Here is a 24,277-nt window from a genome sequence, read left to right on the forward strand (position 1 = left end):
CTTTTGCATAAAGTTTGATATATGAGCAGTTGAAACTCGCTATTTGCCATCGAAATTACGATTGTTCATAACCTGTTTCTACTTCTAGAGGAAGCACATAACTACGGTAAGTTTTTGTTTACATTTTAAACACGCCGCCATCGAAATTACGATTGTTGCCGAAAGTTCATAACCTGATCTCGCGAGAGTTGAGGTTTCTACTTCTAGAGGAAGCACATGCAGATATGTCTACGGTAAGTTTTTGTTTACAAACATTGATTGCGAAGACTTGAGGTATTCCTGTGATATATTACGACGCACAATTATAACGTAAGAATTCAGAATTTGATGTATGATTGGAAAAAAAGGAAGCGACTGGTATTGTCCTGCCATGTTTACACATGTATGAATTATTGTGGGTCCCACATTTTTTATTTTCCGATTTTTTTCAATTTTTATTTAAATTGAAAACAGTCAGTTTTATTTTACTTTAATTAAAGGAAAGTATCTGTTTTGTTACATATATTACGGGGAAAATAAGATAAAGTTTGTTTTTTTATAGTGATTTTTACGTATATTGGGGCTTTAACTCTATTTCCCTTTTTGGCATAACAGTGGAATGAGCGCTTGATTATTATAACCGCTAAATCTATGTCAGTTTGCGGTATAAGAGATGCACATTACACAACACTATATTTAACTCAGCAGCAATACATTTCTGTTAACACAACGGCATACAAAGGCTTTCCTACAAATAATATATGTGGCGATATGAACCCGCAATTTCATGTGTATAGCACTGATTCAGTAATATTAAAATCAGTTTGATTTAAGTATCACTATTTTATCAATTTTCTAGATTATCTTGCTTTTTCCGTTATTAACAAATATATCATAAATTATCTATATCTAATACCGTATTAGAAGATATTGTATAAATGGAATAATCATTCTCTTTATTACATGAAAACTTACATCGTATCTGTCCAATATCACATTGATTTCATAGAAATCATTTCAATAGTCTTCCGAAGCATTTCTTCCCAGTTATCTCCCTTAGTCATTTCCTGTGATTTGGTTTCTTTTTCTAGGAGTGCCGTGACCTCAGCGTTTTCCTTTGGCGTCAGTCCAGATGAAAGAACAGCTTCCTGGAACTTCTTAACGGAAGCGGTTGCTATGATAACCCTGGGAGGGCGCTCTTCCTTGTTTTCTTTACTGAAACATGACAATAAATAATCCTAATGATAACGAAAATATCATGAGTGTTAATTTAAATGTTATAAGAGAATATTGATATTATCTTAAAATTCAGATATTTATTAATCGAAAATTCAACCCGTGTGTTTCTGTTTTCGCTATGCCATTATAGAGAACGACTTTTCATTGTAAGACATGTTGACAAAAAAGATTTAAAAAAAACTAATTATTAATTAATATTTCCACCTGTCTAGGTCCCTGTAGTGATAAGCCACGCCTATCGCTGTGTGGGGACACACGTAATACTGATTCTTCTCGAAAGCTCGACGCATTGTCTTTCTCACTACGTCATCGTTCACGACAAATGTGTCGACAATTACCTCCTTGGTCTGGAACGATACAACAACATGTGGTTTAAATCTGTTGATTTATTCAGTATGTTATAGAATGTCATTGTACTAGAGAAAGTTGTAAACGTTTCTTTTTTTAATTGGCTACTTGTTTTGCTGTAAATATTGTTTCATGCTACTTTTTGTGTTTTTTTTTATATTACCGCACAACCGCTCATTTTTCGCGCAAAAGGATATTTTCGCTATTTCGCGGTACATTGACGTGACTGCGAAAATTTAATCCATGGAACAATGAGAAACCTGTGTGTAAGATATTCTTTTACATCCAGATCGCGAAATTTTCATTAGTTAAAACATAATTCGATCATTTTATTAGAAAATCGCGAAAATTTTAACCGTGAAAATGACCAGCTACCCGGTATTTCTTTCTAATTCCCATGACAAATGAATACCAAATTCGTTTATTTAAAAAAAACCTACTTCAAGTGTACAACTTTCAGAAAAGTGGACGTTGTTGCTCAAATTGAAAATAAACGCGAATTATAGTTTTAAAAAATCAGGCCGGGCATGCTGAAGTCTACAACACCTTGTAATATATCACAAACTGTTGTTTAAGAAACATCAAGAAGCTATATGATTTCTCTCACGATATGCAGACCGATGTGTGGCTATGGACAAGGCAACTTAACAAACATGTCGTAATCGTTTATTTTGTTTATTTTCTATGACCGTAGATTCTGATCTGCCGATATTTCCACGGGCCGCACATTGGTCGGTTGTTAATGTCAACGATAATGTTTTGGGATCATAGGGTCATGCAATAACACATTGAAAAATATTGCCTCGAACGTTCTATTATACCATTCCCATTAATGTCACGAACGTTCTAATATATCAATACTATTAATGCTCCGAACGTTCTATTATACCATTGCCATTAATGTTCCGAACGTTCTATTATATCATTACCATTAATGTCCCGTGTGTTCTATTATATCATTACCATTAATGTCCCGTGTGTTCTATTATATCATTACCATTAATGTCCCGTACGTTCTTTCATACCATTGCCATTAATGCCCCGAACGTTCAATTATACCATTACCATTAATGCCCCGTACGTTCTATTATACCATTACCATTAATGTCCCGTACGTTCTATTATACCATTAAAATTAATGCCCCAAGCATAATATTATGCCATTTGCAGTATACCCAAGTAAATTTTGATGGTTTGTCCAGATGAAACGTTCGTTTAATTAATGATAGTAAGTAGATTACATCTGTCTTGGTATCTATGTTGGTATAATGTGAACTATCACACGTGTATAACTACCTTTTCAAGGATATCAGTTGGTACTTGGACCTTTCCTGTTCTTTCGAACTCGTCCATCATTGCCTTAATACGTGGAGCATCACCTCCGGTCATCATGCTCCAAATCCTCTCCATGTTATAGGGGATCTACAGTGTAACACAGACATTTATCACTGTCACTATTGGTAACACACATGAATTGATATGCAATATGGAAATCAATCATTTCCGTAATCTTCAAATGTCTGTTATTTTTAGAAAAACCTCAACTACAAGTGTGTATTCTAAACCGTGCCACTATTCGGACTCATTAAAACGTGGCTTGCAGGTTACGACAAACTTCAAAGACTAATATATTGGTTTTATTGATATATCAAATCACATAATATATGATAAAGGGGGCTAGAAAATAATGATCACGTTTTTCCTCGAAGGTTCACCAGGAGAGAATAGTGTGATATTTTAATGCTTGAGTGAGGATACTCCAGAATATTTTGCGATATATCTGGATTTTTTATCAAGATATCGATGTAATGAATGCTTAGGGAAGGGATAAAAAAATAGACTTTAGCCTGTTGCCTAATACACATAATTTTTTCCCAATAAAACCTATGTCAAATAAAAAATTAATGCCCCCTCTTTAAAAAAAAATTATCAATTTATAGAGAATACATGGTCAAGTGTCTTAAAATAAATACTGTATTTTGTCTTTCTGTCCCGAGCCAAAATAAAGCTTATATTTTAATGAATTTATCCTGTAACATTGATCAGAGTACTGAAACAAACAGATTTGTTGTTCAATCTGTGTTTACCTGACATTGACGTTACGCTGAATTTTGCCTGATGACGGTCGCCAAAGTAATTGCTCCGCGCGGAAAAACAGTTCCAAACTTCATCGGATATAACAGCGATTTTATTAGTTTTTTCATAAATCAAATTGTTCGTTGCAACATGTAAAATCGCTTATTTCAACAACTAATTCATTTCTTAACGTAATATGTCTGTAAATTCAGCGTAATTCTGTGGAAATACCGCACGTGCTAAATCCAGCTGTTTTCCGTCACTGCCAGTTGCAGGATAAAAATGAAATGTGATTTCGGTGGGTTACTGATATCGAATAGTTGGTGACGTTTTTGTCTTAGTACTCTAAATTACAATTTCAGCTACAATTCACTGTCAACTGTTTATTGATCTATATAACGTTAATGAATAGTTATTAACCTGTATGTCCATTGCTGTAGCTAGTGTTTGTGTGACAGTTTCGGCAGTGGAGAAGTCCCCGTCTCTTACGGTTCTTGCGACGATGTCATTGGTGGTAACGGCGCACACCAGACGTAGAGGCACGCCCATCATTCGTGCAAGACAGCCAGCTGTGTATACATGTTAGTTTCGTTAACTTTGTAAAAATATAACATCGAGGAGGAAACAAGAGTTAAACCATTTATTTACAAATAACAGTAGAAATAAATAAATATATACTCACATGTCACGTTGCCACAAGCTCCCGTCGGGATGACAATTTCAACCTCACTGTCACAACTTGGGCACATCTTGGTAACATAAATACTTTTATTTTAAAGAATAATGTTAGCTTGCTATCCTTGTCCTAACCCTGACTAAATCACAGCATCTACACAAATCGCCCATCACTGATATACATCAATTAACAATTACATATATATTGTGTACATTTTTGGATAGTGTCTCTTGTTCATCAATTAACTATTTCACCTTGACATAATATCTTATACGCCATGATTATTTTTGATGCATTAATTGCTCAGTTCCGAAATACGTCGATGATGACGTATTGGAGATGAGGGTAATGACGAAGTAATGATAGTGGTGGTGATGTTGAAGTGTAAGTAGTGGTGATACAGTGCAAGTGTTGATGACGTAGTTAAGTAGTGATGACGCAGTGCAAGTGGTGATGACGTAGTGTGGTCGTGAGGAAAGAATGAAACCCACCTGAAGATATGAGTAAATGTAGTGAGCCGTCTGCACCATCACACGCGCCCAGTTTATCGAATTGATAGAGGTAAGGTTGTGTTGCCGCTTGAAAGGTATGTCCATAAACACTCTTTTAATAGGAATGTCAAGGTCATCTGATGATCCATCTACTCGAAACACGTGGACATTGTCCTCTATCACAGAGGTCATTTGGTGTTCTTGGACACGAGAACAGCGTCCCTTTGGCAATAACACAACAATGTCTACCCATTTTAAGCCACGTATCGCTTCAATGGCTGCACTTCCGGTATCACCAGATGTCCCTACAAACATTGTAAATTCTATTGAACTTCGGAGATGTAAACATACTAATAAGTTGCCTGTAGTGACAAACATTCAAAAAACGATATCTGAATAAAATAAATGTTAAAACAACAACAACAATTAAAACAAAACAAGAGGGACATTGCCTTTAACGGTCATTTGACAATCAATGAATGGATGGACAAATCACAGAATTTGCAGATGATGGTTTGACAAAACTGATGAATTCAAATTATGAACATTCCTTGAAACTATCAGAAACTCATAGATGGTAAGTTATATATATGAAAAAGAGTTGCACAATCACGTTACTGTGGTTACAATTTGAAGTTTTGATCAAGCTGAAAAATAACATATCTCTTTCTTTTCCTAAAACACATCAAACTCCAGATAATTTTCTCACTGGTGATAATTGTGCGAATGCAACTTGAGAAGTAGTTCACACTATTTGTTCAAGATCAAATGTGTTGGATCTCGAAAAAATAACATTTGATCAGGAAAATCTCAGGATCATTTCGTGCACGTTTGATATCACTGTCGCCACTTCCTAATTATGTTACAGGCCAAATTTGGTTGGAATCTACCAAGGCATGAAGAAGGAGTAGAGTTTTTTTTTTATCAAAATATTGTCTAATTTCCCCTTCTGGAGCCCCGCCTTTAAGTTCATATGGGTCGAATCAACGTTCTGAATTTAAGAAATGATTCTCCACCCTCAATAATGTTTCTGACCAAATTTGGTTGAAGTTCATTCGAGCATTAAGGAAGAGTAGCGTTTTGAAGCAAAGTATTATCTGACTACCCTACTGGGGACCAATCCCCAGGTCCCTAAGGAACTTTCTCATTCTGAGAAATGATTCCCGATCCACAATGAGATTTCAGACTAAATTGAGTTGAAATCTGCCAAGGTGTAAAACAGGAGTAGTGTTGTAAAAGAAAAATTAACGGACCGGCGCACGACGACGGAGGATGCACGATAGGAATAGGTCATCTTTACCCTTCGGCTCAGATAACAAAACAAAAAGAAAACAAAACAAAAAATATGGCGACCGTGTTTGGTCACTATTCTCCCTTAAGACATTATAATATTGACTGTTTTGTGTTATATTAAAATAATCCAACATTCAACAAAACATCACCATCTTTTGATCCAATAGTTAAACGTTTTGGTTTGAAAAAAGATTGTGATCAAGGTTGCTTAAGTACCTTTTCCAATACCTCTTTGTACTGTGTGACCTGTCACGGAAACTCTTTATCTCAAGTCGAATTATGGTTAAATGATTTCTTTATCCAATGTGAAAATCGTTCCTGATTCAAGACACTTGTGTAATGCAGAAAACATCAAATGGAAGATGTTTTGATATTTGATATTTGTGGCAATCAAAAAGAAAACGTTCGAGATACCAGACTGGTGTCCTTAACTAGAGATATATCTGGATCAATTAACTTACCAACAATAATGGTCAAACGTTTCTGTCTTTTGTTTAGGAAGTATTCCAGGAACTGCCCTACACATGACAGTGCTAGGTCTTTGAAAGCCCAAGTGACCCCGTGGTAGAGTTCTATGATGTTGAGGCCGTCGTTGAGTTTTGATATCGGGGTTACATCTGGATGGGTGAATCGGCCAAACGCTTTGTCCAATAAACCTGAAATAATCGTAAAATGTAATGTATCAACAGTTCAGTTTTAGGTCTATCTTATAAGACTGGATCAAGTTTATAAGATAGATAATTGTAATTAACAGCATACCATTAAGGTTTTCCTTTGGAATCTCATCATCACCCACAAAGAACGGTATGATTTCTTTAACTAACTCGACATAAGATAGCTTGGACCAGGACTGGAGGGTGCTTTTAGTGATTGATGGAATGTTCTCCGGAAGCAGAATGCCACCATCTTCAGCATATCCGGTATAAAGAGCTTCCTCAAACGTAAGGCCCTTGACACCGCCTCGAGTACTACAGTACTTCATGGTGGATGAGGTAGGTAATAGTTTCGTCAAAGCACTGGCAAGTCTGTTCAATAGAGACACACGATGTTATGTCAGATACATTCGTAAATACTCGTGATGTAAAGTACTGCGATAAATATAATGGTAATGTACTCCACTCTAATCGAAGTTATCGAAAGAAAATTGAGAGCATAATTTTCGTAATGTGGTTTGTATGAAATTGAAGCAAAACTGAGTAATCTAATGAAAAATGGGATTTTTTGTTGTTCTTGGTGGGCATCGATCCGGAAAACTTGTTACTGGGCTAGGTCATAAGTAATAAAATATAGGCCTTGATATCACTTAAGATTCCGCGTGCTCTATAAAGACGGTAAATCTACGTGTTTTATGTTACGATTAACAGCAAAAACGATCTGAACATTTTCAACTTAGTACAATAAAATTACGTATCATTATATACGCTATTGTGTTTGCTCACATTCACTGGTGTCACCGCCTTCCGTGTCGTTCGTTATCTAGGTCGAAAGGGTATATCGTTACCTTTGATCACGCACATTTATGTGGACAGCCCGACTTGTGCTGTTTCAACAAGACATATCAGTCTTAAAACATATTGTATTTGCATTTTATACGGAAACTACCATTGCAAAGGTTGGCAGAACTAAGTTCAATTAGCTGGGTTTACTTCGTTATAATGTTTAACAAATTTAGTTACGAAACGAAAGGGTTGGATTGCGATAAACGAAAGCGGCCTTGACCATGGTTTTGTCCGCACAGTTTAAGTAATATTAGATTGAAGCAGAGGTGCCCTGATTTAGGCAGTCTATCCTATATAGCAGATAAAAACACTGGCAAGCATTTTCCAACAGTAACATTTTCCATGTAACGTGTAACGCCATGACGCGTGTATAATCTGCACAAATGGGAAAGTCTGTGATATGCTATTCAAATGCACCTATATGGGTGTATTTGGGAGGAGTATTTAGTATCTTCGTGATCATCTCGAAAATTGTTATCACACATCAGAGACGTATAAATCACACATGTAGAATGCCTATGATGCGTATACTTACTAGTGTTGCAAGGGAAACTCTCGCAGAATCCTAGACTTCTCCTTCCATACCTGATCCACTTTTGATACAGATACACGCGAAGCATGTACAGAGCTTATAATAATGATGAATCGAAGTGTGCTAAATATGGAATGAAAATTAAGACTATACTCTGAGTAAACTTTATCTTAACACATAGCTAAAATTCAATCTAAAATGCTCCAAATTCTGCTAAGATATTCATAGTGTTCAGCTTCGTGTTTAAATATTACCATCATTATGTTAGAAGGTTTTTTCATATTCAAATTAATCATAAGAGCATGAACAGACGAACACATAGGAAAAAGGGGAAATATCCAACTTTTAAAGAATAAATTAAATAATGAAAAAGTGAATATACAAATGTGATATGTAGTCCGTGGTCATTGGACCAGCCGAGTTGTTCGTTTATTAAAGAAGGACGGATCTAATTATTTTATTTCACTTTCAGACGGGTTTGAGTAAGATTTTTGCTGCCTGTGTATCAAATTTGTAGCTCCGTTCAGATTTATGTTTGAAATTTTATATTTACGGCAGCATAAACAAACAAACAAACTTTTAAAACACAGCACTAACCTCGGCAATGGCAACCCAAACACGCCAAAGAAATTGCCGTCTCTCGTCTTTTCATCTTCATGACGATAATTCTAGAGATTTCCGAAGGTACTGAAAAACAAAGATGGCGACGATGGGCAGCATGTGCTTGCGGTCTGCGAACCGAATGGCCAACATTACCCGGTCATATATTCTTCGCACACAGCATATGAGGTGAATATGATAATCATATTTTTATCAGCCGTTTGTGCGACATGTCGTTCTTGCCAGCATCTATACTGAATTAAAGGTTTTCATTCGCTCAAATGATGATCATAGCAAAGTGAAGGTTACATCAGAATTTATATAACGGCGTTTTATAAGTAGATATTACAAATTTATATTCAGTATAGAACAGTTTGACATCTATGAATTCAATTTTGCTTACTTAATTCATAGTGTAAGTGTCTTAACGTGTGGCTATTGTTGATAATATAGTGTGACCCTTCAATGTCAGCTTGTTGAAATTGAGGAATTAAGTAAAGTTGGGGCCCGGCAAATCTGGCTAAAGAGGCAAATTTGGCTATGGCGTCAGATCTTATTGTACTTATAAAGGGCAAATATAAACAATCTAACCATATAGAGTCGAGATCATGGTGTGCACATCGAAAAAAATGAACGAATGTCTAATGAGTTGAACCAGTGAAACGAATGATTTTTGTCTTAAAGAACACCATTTACAGTGAGTTAGTTGAATTTCGACATTGTAAATATTGATGCTTATATCCATTTATACACCTGTTGCAGTGGTGATACAGGAAAGATCCTTATTTCATTATCAAATCGCCACATATCTCACTTACTACCGCCACATAAATCACATTCATTGCATGTTGTAATATGATTGCCTGGAAACATCATTCTGAAAGCACACTCAAAGCCCAAATCTGCATCAAAGAGATACTTATCTGTAGACAAAAAATAAAAATGAATGATGACATCGGATTGACCTAATATAGAGTTTGTTACTAAGTGGGGAGTGTACATGAAAAAAATATGAAAAAAATGAAACAATGAAATTCCAAACAAAATACTTAAGCACATATGCAAAAAGTTGTCATTTCACTAACATATCTGTTTTTTTATCCATTCTTTGACCTACACAAATGAAATATGACCAGACCTAACCTGTATGTTTACATTTGCCCTACATATGTTCAGTCAGATTTGACAGTAAGGTTAAATTCTGTCAAGCCAGATTTGACAGTGTTCCAGTAGTTGATGTTGAAGACAGTCATTTTATGGAATTATACAGGAACCTGAAATTCTAACTGTGAAAGCAATCCCATTTTAGAAGTGGAAAAATCGTAATATCTAGCAAGCTAAATATATATACGTATGACATCAGCACTTCCCACACTTATTATTTTAAATCTTGACTTACTTTTACATTTTTATATGAAATTAGTCAGGGTAGACTATGATGTAGATTTCACAGATAGAAGTCCAATTCCTTTGGTATTGTCAGTGTAAAAGGTTTTAAATGCTAAGTATGGTCACAGTCACTCAGCTGACAGAGCATGCACATGCCTCTTTAGCACAGTTGCATTTGATAGAGTCATAGATTATCATGCTGGAGACCCAGACTGGAATCCTTTTCGGACTGTTGGCAGAAATGTGTTTTTCTCTATTTCAATTGCATGTAACAAAATCAAAACAGGTTTTGGTATTAAAAGTTTTGATTGAGATTTTTTTAGGAAATATCAAGAGAAATAGGTGGTGTAATGTAAAAGGAACAAGTCAACGTGTCTTGTACATCGTGTTAAATACTGTCTATCACTCAGCTTTGACTCAGATGATAGAATTCTGGATTATCACACAAAAGACCTGGGTTCAATTCCTGTCAGGGCTCTCAGCTTGAATGAGTTCTTTTTCCTGATGTATTACACAAGTATATTCTAATATAAGTAAAAAGAAATCATAGTTGTACTGTTGAGTCATGATGCGCGAGTACAAGTCCAAAAGCAAATTATTTCCTTAATTTAAGTATGTACATTGAAAGTGGGGGATGTGATACAAGATCATTCAGAATTAAAGGACCAATTTAATGAAGTTTAGAATGATTTTTTTACCAAATTACTAATTTCCTATAATCTAGTTCAAAATATCCTTGAAACAAATTCATGTGGAAATATTCACCGAAGATACAGCATATATTATATGCAATAAGAGGGTACACTAGATACAGCTTGTTGACTGGAGACAGATGTCTGGTGCGAAGCACTGTGAAGGCAATACACACAGATGTCTGGTGCGAAGCACTGTGAAAGCGATGCACACAGATGTCTGGTGCGGAGCACTGTGAAGGAGATACACACAGATGTCTGGTGCAGAGCACTGTGAAAGTGATACACACAGATGTCTGGTGCAGAGCACTGTGAAAGCGATACACACAGATGTGCGGTGGGGAGCACACAGTGTGAAAGTGATACACACAGATGTCTGGTGCGGAGCACTGTGAAGGAGATACTCACAGATGTCTGGTGCAGAGCACTGTGAAGGAGATACACACAGATGTCCGGTGCGAAGCATTGTGAAGGAGATACACACAGACGTCTGGTGTAGAGCACACGGTGTGAAAGCGATACACACAGATGTGCGGTGGGGAGCACACAGTGTGAAAGTGATACACACAGATGTCTGGTGCGGAGCACTGTGAAGGAGATACTCACAGATGTCTGGTGCAGAGCACTGTGAAGGAGATACACACAGATGTCTGGTGCAGAGCACTGTAAAGGAGATCCACACAGATGTCCGGTGTGGAGCACTGTGAAAGTGATACACACAGATGTCAGGTGCGAAGCATTGTGAAGGTGATACACACAGATGTCTGGTGCGAAGTACTGTGAAAGTGATACACACAGATGTCTGGTGCGAAGCACTGTGAAAGCGATACACACAAATGTCCGTGGGGAGCACACGGTGTGAAAGCGATACACACAGATGTCTGGTGCAGTGTACTTTGAAAGCGATGCACACAGATGTCCGGTGTGGAGCACACGGTGTGAAAGCGATACACACAGATGTGCTGTGGGGAGCACACGGTGTGAAAGTGATACACACAGATGTCTGGTGCAGAGCACTGTGAAAGCGATACACACAGATGTTTGGTGTGGAGCACACGGTGTGAAAGCGATACACACAGATGTCTGGTGCGAAGCACTGTGAAAGCGATACACACAGATGTCTGGTGCAGAGCACTGTGAAGGAGATACACACAGATGTCTTGCTGTCATCATACTGTCATATATCAGATTCGCATCCGATTTTACTAGAGACCATTGTAGGACATTGTTTTTAATGTTTTGTACTTTTGAATCATTGATATGGATGATATGCTTGATATTTAGAAAAATAAAATAAAATAGATTCTGTGATTCCTAGCGATGATTTAAAATGTTTTACATAGCACTTCAATCAATTTTGCATTTTCATATTTTTTTTTTTTTAAGATCAAATTTGAGACAATGTACGACAACAACCACAGAAAAAAATAATAATACAACAGAGCCTCCTGGATCCAAAATGGACAAGTCAGCAGAGAAGCCTGAGACCAAACAAGATGAGAAAACTTCAGCTGCATCAGAAGCTGAAGCAACACTTAAGAAAGAAAAAGAAAAATTGGAGGATACTGTGAAAGACATGAAGGTACCAGGGTTATTTCATAGACTTAGAAGACGTGTTTGGCCTACAGATGAGACTTATGTTCAAAGACTGTGGCCATTTTCTCGACGGAAATATGTGCCGCAGGTACAAATTACAATTATTATTTATCAAACTGGCTATCTTTAGTATTAGCAATATTACAGATGATGATATCAGAATGTTGTTTGTGTTCTCATATCATTGCCTTGACTGATAAATAATAATTTTCCTACAGTTTTGTACCATGACTAATATCTGCTGGGATAGTTTTATTGTTTACTTGAACGTGATACCAAAGTAAATGTGATTACATGACTTTACTATCTGTTAAGTAGTCATTCTAGTTAGCATACATTGGCTGGATATCAGTGTGACACTGTAGTTTTTACTCTTAAAGTTTCCTATATTTTGTGATATTTGCAATTATTCATTGACCTACATCGTGGGATGGAAGACCTTTTTGGCATGCAAGGAACATAAAGGTGTACAGTACATATTTTGCTTTTTGGTAGAACATGATAGGCCATGATTTAATGGATCTAGATCTGCATTCAATTTACAAAAGATGATTGTGGGAACAAATCATCACATTCATACATGCTTATACCAATTGAAAGACAATACAAAAAATAGTAGTGATAAAATGGAAGAACATAATAAAAAATGACTCGAACTTTCATGGCAATCAAGTTGATAACTGGTATTTTTCAACCCCGGTCTCTGAGTAAGTGAGTCAGTCATTGAGTAAGAGGATATATTAGCCACACCTTAAAATTTTGTCTCGGACTGCATACATATTCTGACAATAAATGTACATGTATTATACCAAGATAAATAACATTCTGAAATGAATTGTACATTATAGGACAAATACATTCGAGCATTAGCAGAAACTGAGAATGTGAGACAGCGAATGAAGAAACAAGTAGACGATGCAAAGATTTTTGGAATTCAAGGATTTTGTAAAGATTTGCTGGAGGTTGCTGACATTTTGGGAAAGGCCACAGAAAGTGTACCAAAAGAGGAGGTGAAAGATGAAAACATTCATTTAAAGAATCTGTTTCAAGGACTTACTATGACAGAATCACAGTTATTGAAGGTGTTTAACAAACATGGACTGGAGCAGATAACCCCTGCTGAAGGTGAAAAGTTTGATCCATTTATTCATGAAGCTATGTTTGAAGTACCTACTGCAAATCAGGAGGCTGCATCTACTATTGCAGTCACAACAAAAGTAGGGTACAAACTATCTGATAGAACTATCAGACCAGCCCTTGTTGGAGTGTTCAAAGCAACATGATCATCAAAACTTTGGAAAGATATTTTGATTTAAACTAAGTCAATACATTTCTTGTTAGGTATACTGTCAGTGCATTTAGAGAAAAGTTTATTGTAAACACGGAAAAAAATCATGAATGCAATCACAGGCAGAGTTATACATTACCTTGGACAGAAGACTTCATGTACATACCACTGTATACAATTAGTTTTATAGGATATTTTCTGGTAAGTCATGAGCACTATTTCCAAAATCTTGATTAGTCCAAGTACAAAGAGATATAGGAGGTTCCAGGCCCCAGAAACATGAAACGATCTTCAATCTAAAACTTTCTGGAGTTGTCACATGTGATTGGCTAAGCAATATAACAAACAAGTGTTCTGCTCTGTGTGACATTGTATACTATAGGGGGAGAAGTTTGGGGTGGTGGGTTGGGGTGAGGTCTGTTATCTAAAATATAACAAGTGTTCTGCTCTGTGTGACATTGTATACTATAGGGGGAGAAGTTTGGGGTGGTGGGTTGGGGTGAGGTCTGTTATCTAAAATATAACAAACAAGTGTTCTGTTCTGTGTTACATTGTATACTATAGGGGGAGAAGTTTGGGGTGGTGGGTTGGGGTGAGGTCTGTTATCTAAAATATAACAAGTGTTCTGCTCTGTGTGACATTGTATACTATAGGGGGAGAAGTTTGGGGTGTTGGGTTGGGACGAGGTCTGTTATCTAAAATATAACAAGTGTTCTGCTCTGTGTGACATTGTATACTATAGGGGAGAAGTTGGGGTGAGGTCTGTTATCTGAAATATAACAAACAAGTGTTCTGCTCTGTGTTACATTGTATACTATAGGGGGAGAAGTTTGGGGTGGTGGGTTGGGGTGAGGTCTGTTATCTAAAATATAACAAGTGTTCTGCTCTGTGTGACATTGTATACTATAGGGGGAGAAGTTTGGGGTGGTGGGTTGGGGTGAGGTCTGTTATCTAAAATATAACAAGTGTTCTGCTCTGTGTAACATTGTATACTATAGGGGGAGAAGTTGGGGTGAAGTCTGTTATCTAATATATAACAAACAAGTGTTCTGCTCTGTGTGACATTGTATACTATAGGGGGAGAAGTTTGGGGTGGTGGGTTGGACGAGGTCTGTTATCTAAAATATAACAAACAAGTGTTCTGCTCTATGTGACATTGTATACTATAGGGGGAGAAGTTTGGGGTGGTGGGTTGGGGTGAGGTCTGTTATCTAAAATATAACAAGTGTTCTGCTCTGTGTGACATTGTATACTATAGGGGGAGAAGTTTGTTGTGGTAGGTTGGGGTGAGGTCTGTTATCTAAAATATAACAAGTGTTCTGCTCTGTGTGACATTGTATACTATAGGGGGAGAAGTTTGGGGTGGTGGGTTGGGGTGAGGTCTGTTATCTAAAATATAACAAACAAGTGTTCTGTTCTGTGTTACATTGTATACTATAGGGGAGAAGTTTGGGGTGGTGGGTTGGGGTGAGGTCTGTTATCTAAAATATAACAAGTGTTCTGCTCTGTGTGACATTGTATACTATAGGGGGAGAAGTTTGGGGTGGTGGGTTGGGACGAGGTCTGTTATCTAAAATATAACGAGTGTTCTGCTCTATGTGACATTGTATACTACAGGGGGAGAAGTTTGGGGTGAAGTCTGTTATCTTAAATATAATAAACAAGTGTTCTGCTTTGTGTTACATTGTCTACTATAGAGGGAGAAGTTTGGGGTGGTGGGTTGGGGTGAGGTGTGTTATCTAAAATATAACAAACAAGTGTTCTGTTCTGTGTTACATTGTATACTATAGGGGAGAAGTTTGGGGTGGTGGGTTGGGGTGAGGTCTGTTATCTAAAATATAACAAACAAGTGTTCTGCTCTGTGTGACATTGTATACTATAGGGGGAGAAGTTTGGGGTGGTGGGTTGGGGTGAGGTCTGTTATCTAAAATATAACAAACAAGTGTTCTGCTCTGTGTGACATTGTATACTATAGGGGGAGAAGTTTGGGGTGGTGGGTTGGGGTGAGGTCTGTTATCTAAAATATAACAAACAAGTGTTCTGCTCTGTGTGACATTGTATACTATAGGGGGAGAAGTTTGGGGTGGTGGGTTGGGGTGAGGTCTGTTATCTAAAATATAACAAGTGTTCTGCTCTGTGTGACATTGTATACTATAGGGGGAGAAGTTTGGGGTGGTGGGTTGGGGTGAGGTCTGTTATCTAAAATATAACAAACAAGTGTTCTGCTCTGTGTGACATTGTATACTATAGGGGGAGAAGTTTGGGGTGGTGGGTTGGGGTGAGGTCTGTTATCTAAAATATAACAAACAAGTGTTCTGCTCTGTGTGACATTGTATACTATAGCGGGAGAAGTTTGGGGTGTTGGGTTGGGACGAGGTCTGTTATCTAAAATATAACAAACAAGTGTTCTGCTCTATGTGACATTGTATACTATAGGGGGAGAAGTTTGGGGTGGTGGGTTGGGGTGAGGTCTGTTATCTAAAATATAACAAACAAGTGTTCTGCTCTGTGTGACATTGTATACTATAGGGGGAGAAGTTTGGGGTGGTGGGTTGGGGTGAGGTCTGTTATCTAAAATATAACAAGTGTTCTGCTCTGTGTGACATTGTATACTATAGGGGGAGAAGTTTGAGGTGGTGGGTTGGGGTGAGGTCTGTTATCTAAAATATAACAAGTGTTCTGCTCTGTGTGACATTGTATACTATAGGGGAGAAGTTGGGGTGAAGTCTGTTATCTAATATATAACAAACAAGTGTTCTGCTCTGTGTGACATTGTATACTATAGGGGGAGAGGTTTGGGGTGTTGGGTTGGGACGAGGTCTGTTATCTAAAATATAACAAACAAGTGTTCTGCTCTATGTGACATTGTATACTATAGGGGAGAAGTTGGGGTGAGGTCTGTTATCTAAAATATAACAAACAAGTGTTCTGCTCTGTGTTACATTGTATACTATAGGGGGAGAAGTTTGGGGTGGTGGGTTGGGGTGAGGTCTGTTATCTAAAATATAACAAACAAGTGTTCTGCTCTGTGTGACATTGTATACTATAGGGGGAGAAGTTTGGGGTGGTGGGTTGGGGTGAGGTCTGTTATCTAAAATATAACAAACAAGTGTTCTGCTCTGTGTGACATTGTATACTATAGGGGGAGAGGTTTGGGGTGTTGGGTTGGGACCAGGTCTGTTATCTGAAATATAACAAACAAGTGTTCTGCTCTGTGTGACATTGTATACTATAGGGGGAGAAGTTTGGGGTGAGGTCGGTTATCTAAAATATAACAAGTGTTCTGCTCTGTGTTTCATTGTATACTATAGGGGGAGAAGTTTGGGGTGGTGGGTTGGGGTGAGGTCTGTTATCTAAAATATAACAAACAAGTGTTCTGCTCTGTGTGACATTGTATACTATAGGGGGAGAAGTTTGGGGTGGTGGGTTGGGGTGAGGTCTGTTATCTAAAATATAACAAACAAGTGTTCTGCTCTGTGTTTCATTGTATACTATAGGGGGAGACGTTTGGGGTGGTGGGTTGGGGTGGGGTCCGTTATCTAAAATATAACATTTGTTCTTCTCTGTGTGACATTGTATACTATAGGGGGAGAAGTTCGGTGTGGTGGGTTGGGGTGAGGTCTGTGATCTAAAATATAACAAACAAGTGTTCTGCTCTGTGTGACATTGTATACTATAGGGGGAGAAGTTTGGGGTGGTGGGTTGGGGTGAGGTCTGTTATCTAAAATATAACAAGTGTTCTGCTCTGTGTGACATTGTATACTATAAGGGGAGAAGTTTGGGGTGGTAGGTTGGGGTGAGGTCTGTTATCTAAAATATAACAAGTGTTCTGCTCTTTGTGACATTGTATACTATAGGGGGAGAAGTTTGGGGTGAGGTCTGTTATCTAAAATATAACAAACAAGTGTTCTGCTCTGTGTGACATTGTATACTATAGGGGGAGAAGTTTGGGGTGGTGGGTTGGGGTGAGGTCTGTTATCTAAAATATAACAAACAAGTGTTCTGCTCTGTGTGACATTGTATACTATAGGGGGAGAAGTTTGGGGTGGTGGGTTGGGGTGAGGTCTGTTATCTAAAATATAACAAACAAGTGTTCTGCTCTGTGTGACATTGTATACTATAGGGGGAGAAGTTTGGGGTGGTGGGTTGGGGTGAGGTCTGTTATCTAAAATATAACAAACAAGTGTTCTGCTCTGTGTGACATTGTATACTATAGGGGGAGAAGTTTGGGGTGGTGGGTTGGGGTGAGGTCTGTTATCTAAAATATAACAAACAAGTGTTCTGCTCTGTGTGACATTGTATACTATAGGGGGAGAAGTTTGGGGTGGTGGGTTGGGGTGAGGTCTGTTATCTAAAATATAACAAACAAGTGTTCTGCTCTGTGTGACATTGTATACTATAGGGGGAGAGGTTTGGGGTGTTGGGTTGGGACCAGGTCTGTTATCTGAAATATAACAAACAAGTGTTCTGCTCTGTGTGACATTGTATACTATAGGGGGAGAAGTTTGGGGTGGTGGGTTGGGACGAGGTCTGTTATCTAAAATATAACAAACAAGTGTTCTGCTCTATGTGACATTGTATACTATAGGGGGAGAAGTTGGGGTGAAGTGTGTTATCTAATATATAACAAACAAGTGTTCTGCTCTGTGTGACATTGTATACTATAGGGGGAGAAGTTTGGGGTGGTGGGTTGGGGTGAGGTCTGTTATCTAAAATATAACAAGTGTTCTGCTCTGTGTGACATTGTATACTATAGGGGGAGAAGTTTGGGGTGGTGGGTTGGGGTGAGGTCTGTTATCTAAAATATAACAAACAAGTGTTCTGCTCTGTGTGACATTGTATACTATAGGGCGAGAGGTTTTTGGGTGTTGGGTTGGGACAAGGTCTGCTATCTAAGATATAACAAACAAGTGTTCTGCTCTATGTGACATTGTATACTATAGGGGGAGAAGTTTGGGGTGAGGTCTGTTATCTAAAATATAACAAACAAGTGTTCTGCTCTGTGTGACATTGTATACTATAGGGGGAGAAGTTTGGGGTGGTGGGTTGGGGTGAGGTCTGTTATCTAAAATATAACAAACAAGTGTTCTGCTCTGTGTGACATTGTATACTATAGGGGGAGAAGTTTGGGGTGGTGGGTTGGGGTGAGGTCTGTTATCTAAAATATAACAAACAAGTGTTCTGCTCTGTGTTACATTGTATACTATAGGGGGAGAAGTTTGGGGTGGTGGGTTGGGGTGAGGTCTGTTATCTAAAATATAACAAACAAGTGTTCTGCTCTATGTGACATTGTATACTATACGGGGAGAAGTTGGGGTGATGTCTTATCTAAAATATAAGAAAAAAAGTGTTCTGCTCTATGTGACATTGTATACTATAGGGGGAGAAGTTGGGATGAAGTCTGTTATCTAATATATAACAAACAAGTGTTCTGCTCTGTGTTACATTGTATACTATAGGGGGAGAAGTTTGGGGTGGTGGGTTGGGGTGAGGTCTGTTATCTAAAATATAACAAGTGTTCTGCTCTGTGTGACATTGTATACTATAGGGGGAGAAGTTTGGGGTGGTGGGTTGGGGTGAGGTCTGTTATCTAAAATATAACAAACAAGTGTTCTGCTCTGTGTGACATTGTATACTATAGGGGGAGAAGTTTGGGGTGGTGGGTTGGGACGAGGTCTGTTATCTAAAATATAACAAACAAGTGTTCTGCTCTGTGTGACATTGTATACTATAGGGGAGAAGTTTGGGGTGGTGGGTTGGGGTGAGGTCTGTTATCTAAAATATAACAAACAAGTGTTCTGCTCTGTGTGACATTGTATACTATAGGTGGAGAAGTTTGGGGTGGTGGGTTGGGACGAGGTCTGTTATCTAAAATATAACAAACAAATGTTTTGCTCTGTGTTACATTGTATACTATAGGGGAGAAGTTGGGGTGAGGTCTGTTATCTGAAATATAACAAACAAGTGTTCTGCTCTGTGTTACATTGTATACTATAGAAGTTTGGGATGGTGGGTTGGGGAGAGGTCTGTTATCTAAAATATAACAAGTGTTCTGCTCTCTGTGACATTGTATACTATAGGGGGAGATGTTTGGGGTTGGGGTGAGGTCTGTTATCTAAAATATAACAAGTGTTCTGCTCTGTGTGACATTGTATACTATAGGGGGAGAAGTTTGGGGTGGTGGGTTGGGGTGAGGTCTGTTATCTAAAATATAACAAACAAGTACTGACCGCCTTACATCCCCTCATTCATGGTTATCCCTGAGGAGAGGAGATTAGGTGTGCAGTTGTAGCAAGTAATATATTACACACACTTTTTCTATCGTGAGAGGTGTGAAGTGTACAATGATTTATTACCGACACTTTTTCCATTGTGAGAGATATGAAGTATATAAGGATTTATTACACAACACTTTCTCTATTGTGAGAGATGTGAAGTACACAATGATTTATTACCCATACTTTTTCTATTGTGAGAGGTGTGAAGTTGTGACAAGTGATTTATTACACACACTTTTTCTATTGTGAGAGGTGTGAAGTGTACAATGATTTATTATACAACACTTGCTCTATTGTGAGAGGTGTGAAGTGTACAATGATTTATTACACACACTTTTTCTATCGTGAGAGGTGTGAAGTGTACAATGATTTATTATACAATACTTTTTCTATTGGGAGAGATATGAAGTATATAATGATTTATTATACAACACTTTTTCTATTGTGAGAGGTGTGAAGTGTACAGTGATATATTATACAACACTCTTTTGTATTGTGAGAGGTGTGAAGTGTACAATGATTTATTATACAACACTTTTTCCATTGTGAGAGATATGAAGTATATAAGGATTTATTACCCATACTTTTTCTATTGTGAGAGGTGTGAAGTGTACAATGATATATTACACACACTTTTTCTATCGTGAGAGGTGTGAAGTGTACAATGATTTATTATACAATACTTTTTTCTATTGTGAGAGGTGTGAAGTGTACAGTGATATATTATACAACACCCTTTCTATTGTGAGAGGTGTGAAGTGTACAATGATTTATTATACAACACTTTTTCTATTGTGAGAGGTGTGAAGTGTACAGTGATTTATTACACACACTCTTTCTATTGTGAGAGATATGAAGTATATAATGATTTATTATACAACACTTTTTCTATTGTGAGAGGTGTGAAGTGTACAATGATTTATTATACAACACTGTTTCTATTGTCAGATGTGTGAAGTATAATGATTTAGTACGCAACACTTTTTCTATTGTGAGAGGTGTGAAGTGTATAGTGATTTATTATACAACACTTTTTCTATTGGGAGAGATATGAAGTATATAATGATTTATTATACAACACTTTTTTCTATTGTGAGAGGTGTGAAGTGTACAGTGATATATTATACAACACCCTTTCTATTGTGAGAGGTGTGAAGTGTACAATGATTTATTATACAACACTTTTTCTATTGTGAGAGGTGTGAAGTGTACAGTGATTTATTACACACACTCTTTCTATTGTGAGAGGTGTGAAGTGTATAATGATTTATTATACAACACTTTTTCTATTGTGAGAGGTGTGAAGTATATAATGATTTATTATACAACACTTTTTCTATTGTGAGAGGTGTGAAGTGTACATGATTTATTATACAACACTTTTTCTATTGTGAGAGATGTGAAGTGTACAGTGATTTATTACACACACTTTTTCTATTGTGAAATATGTGAAGTGTACACTGATTTATTACCCACACTTTTTCTATTGTGAGAGATGTGAAGTATATAATGATTTATTATACAACACTTTTTTCTATCGTCAGAGGTGTGAAGTGTACAGTGATTTATTATACAACACTTTTTCTATCGTCAGAGGTGTGAAGTGTACAGTGATTTATTACACACACTCTTTCTATTGTGAGAGGTGTGAATTGTACAATGATTTATTATACAACACTCTTTCTATTGTGAGAGGTGTGAAGTGTACAATGATTTATTACCCATACTTTTTCTATTGTGAGAGATATGAAGTATATAAGGATTTATTACCCATACTTTTTCTATTGTGAGAGGTGTGAAGTTGTAGCAAGTGATTTATTACCGACACTTGCTCTATTGTGAGAGGTGTGAAGTGTACAATGATTTATTATACAACACTTTTTCTATCGTCAGAGGTGTGAAGTGTACAGTGATTTATTACACACACTCTTTCTATTGTGAGAGGTGTGAAGTGTATAATGATTTATTATACAACACTTTTTCTATTGTGAGAGATGTGAAGTATATAATGATTTATTATACAACACTTTTTCTATTGTGAGAGGTGTGAAGTGTACAATGATTTATTATACAACACTTTTTCTATTGTGAGAGGTGTGAAGTGTACAGTGATTTATTACACACACTTTTTCTATTGTGAGATATGTGAAGTGAACAGTGATTTATTACCCACACTTTTTCTATTGTGAGAGGTGTGAATTGTACAATGATTTATTATACAATACTCTTTCTATTGTGAGAGGTGTGAAGTGTACAATGATTTATTACCCATACTTTTTTCTATTGTGAGAGGTGTGAAGTTGTAGCAAGAGATTTATTACCGACACTTTTTCTATTGTGAGAGGTGTGAAGTGTACAATGATTTATTATACAACACTTGCTCTATTGTGAGAGGTGTGAAGTGTACAATGATATATTACACACACTTTTTCTATTGTGAGAGGTGTGAAGTGTACAATGATTTATTATACAATACTTTTTTCTATTGGGAGAGATATGAAGTATATAATGATTTATTATACAACACTTTTTCTATTGTGAGAGGTGTGAAGTGTACAGTGATATATTATACAACACTTTTTCTATTGTGAGAGATGTGAAGTACACAATGATTTATTACCCATACTTTTTCTATTGTGAGAGGTGTGAAGTGTACAATGATTTATTATACAACACTTTTTCTATTGTCAGAGGTGTGAAGTGTACAGTGATTTATTACACACACTCTTTCTATTGTGGGAGGTGTGAAGTGTATAATGATTTATTATACAACACTTTTTCTATTGTGAGAGGTGTGAAGTATATAAGGATTTATTACCCACACTTTTTCTATTGTGAGAGGTGTGAAGTTGTAGCAAGTGATTTATTACCGACACTTTTTCTATTGTGAGAGATATGAAGTATATAAGGATTTATTACACAACACTTTCTCTATTGTGAGAGATGTGAAGTACACAATGATTTATTACCCATACTTTTTCTATTGTGAAATGTGTGAAGTGTACAGTGATATATTATACAACACTCTTTCTATTGTGAGAGGTGTGAAGTGTACAATGATTTATTATACAACACTTTTTCTATTGTGAGAGGTGTGAAGTGTACAATGATTTATTACACACACTATTTCTATTGTGAGAGGTGTGAAGTGTACAAGTGATTTATTACACACACTTTTTCTATTGTGAGAGATGTGAAGTTATATAAGTGATTTATTACCGACACTTTTTCTATTGTGAGAGATATGAAGTATATAAGGATTTATTACACAACACTTTTTCTATTGTGAGAGGTGTGAAGTGTACAATGATTTATTACACACATTTTTTCTATTGTGAGAGGTGTGAAGTGTACAATGATTTATTATACAACACTTTTTCTATTGTGAGAGATGTGAAGTGTATAGTGATTTATTGAGATATGAAGTGTACAGTGATATATTACCCACACATTTTCTATTTTGAGAGGTGTGAAGTGTACAATGATTCATTATACAACACTTTTTCTATTGTGAGAGATGTGAAGTGTACATGATTTATTACCCACACTTTTTCTATTGTGAGAAGTGTGAAGTGTACAGTGATATATTATACAACACTTTTTCTATTGTGAGAGATGTGAAGTACACAATGATTTATTACCCATACTTTTTCTATTGTGAGAGGTGTGAAGTGTACAGTGATTTATTACACACACTCTTTCTATTGTGAGAGGTGTGAAGTGTATAATGATTTATTATACAACACTTTTTCTATTGTGAGAGGTGTGAAGTGTACATGATTTATTATACAACACTTTTTCTATTGTAAGAGGTGTGAAGTATACAATGATTTATTACCCACACTTTTTCTATTGTGAGAGGTGTGAAGTATAATGATTTATTACCCACACTTTTTCTATTGTGAGAGGTGTGAAGTATAATGATTTATTACCCACACTTTTTCTATTGTAAGAGGTGTGAAGTGTACAATGATTTATTACCCACACTTTTTCTATTGTGAGAGGTGTGAAGTATAATGATTTATTACCCACACTTTTTCTATTGTGAGAGGTGTGAAGTATAATGATTTATTACCCACACTTTTTCTATTGTGAGAGGTGTGAAGTATAATGATTTATTACCCACACTTTTTCTATTGTGAGAGGTGTGAAGTATAATGATTTATTACCCACACTTTTTCTATTGTAAGAGGTGTGAAGTGTACAATGATTTATTACCCACACTTTTTCTATTGTGAGATATGTGAAGTATACAGTTATTCGCCTATACAATTTACATGGATCTTTTCTATGTGAGGCGC

The 24,277-nt window shown here is 36.8% G+C and overlaps 2 protein-coding genes across 4 annotated transcripts; one reads left to right on the forward strand and one right to left on the reverse strand.

Annotated features, from left to right (window-relative positions):
• Window positions 1-371: 371 nt before the first annotated feature.
• On the reverse strand, window positions 372-8,169 carry LOC132563869 (threonine synthase-like 2). 2 transcript variants are annotated; one of them, XM_060228628.1, is made up of 9 exons: window positions 8,137-8,169; window positions 6,862-7,127; window positions 6,564-6,758; window positions 4,810-5,114; window positions 4,325-4,391; window positions 4,063-4,211; window positions 2,863-2,988; window positions 1,423-1,565; window positions 372-1,194 (listed from the first exon to the last, which is right to left on the reverse strand). In XM_060228628.1, exons 2-9 carry the CDS (start codon window positions 7,082-7,084, stop codon window positions 972-974), a joined length of 1,431 nt encoding a protein of 476 aa, XP_060084611.1. In that variant the 5' UTR covers window positions 7,085-7,127; window positions 8,137-8,169; the 3' UTR covers window positions 372-971. The 2 variants fall into 2 exon arrangements, with proteins under 2 accessions (XP_060084611.1, XP_060084610.1); XM_060228627.1 differs by lacking the exon at window positions 8,137-8,169 and adding an exon at window positions 7,542-7,952.
• A 664-nt stretch (window positions 8,170-8,833) lies between these two features.
• LOC132563870 (grpE protein homolog 1, mitochondrial-like) lies at window positions 8,834-14,029 on the forward strand. Of its 2 annotated transcripts, none has more exons than XM_060228629.1 (3): window positions 8,834-8,922; window positions 12,201-12,498; window positions 13,259-14,029. In XM_060228629.1, exons 1-3 carry the CDS (start codon window positions 8,834-8,836, stop codon window positions 13,691-13,693), a joined length of 822 nt encoding a protein of 273 aa, XP_060084612.1. In that variant the 3' UTR covers window positions 13,694-14,029. The 2 variants fall into 2 exon arrangements, with proteins under 2 accessions (XP_060084612.1, XP_060084613.1); XM_060228630.1 differs by having other exon boundaries at window positions 12,201-12,396.
• The last annotated feature ends 10,248 nt before the right edge of the window (window positions 14,030-24,277 follow it).

Source organism: Ylistrum balloti, unplaced genomic scaffold (genome assembly GCF_031769215.1).
Source record: "Ylistrum balloti isolate Yb309-2 unplaced genomic scaffold, AGI_CSIRO_Ybal_v1 Utg371890, whole genome shotgun sequence".
NCBI classification, from domain to species: Eukaryota; Metazoa; Mollusca; class Bivalvia; order Pectinida; family Pectinidae; genus Ylistrum; species Ylistrum balloti.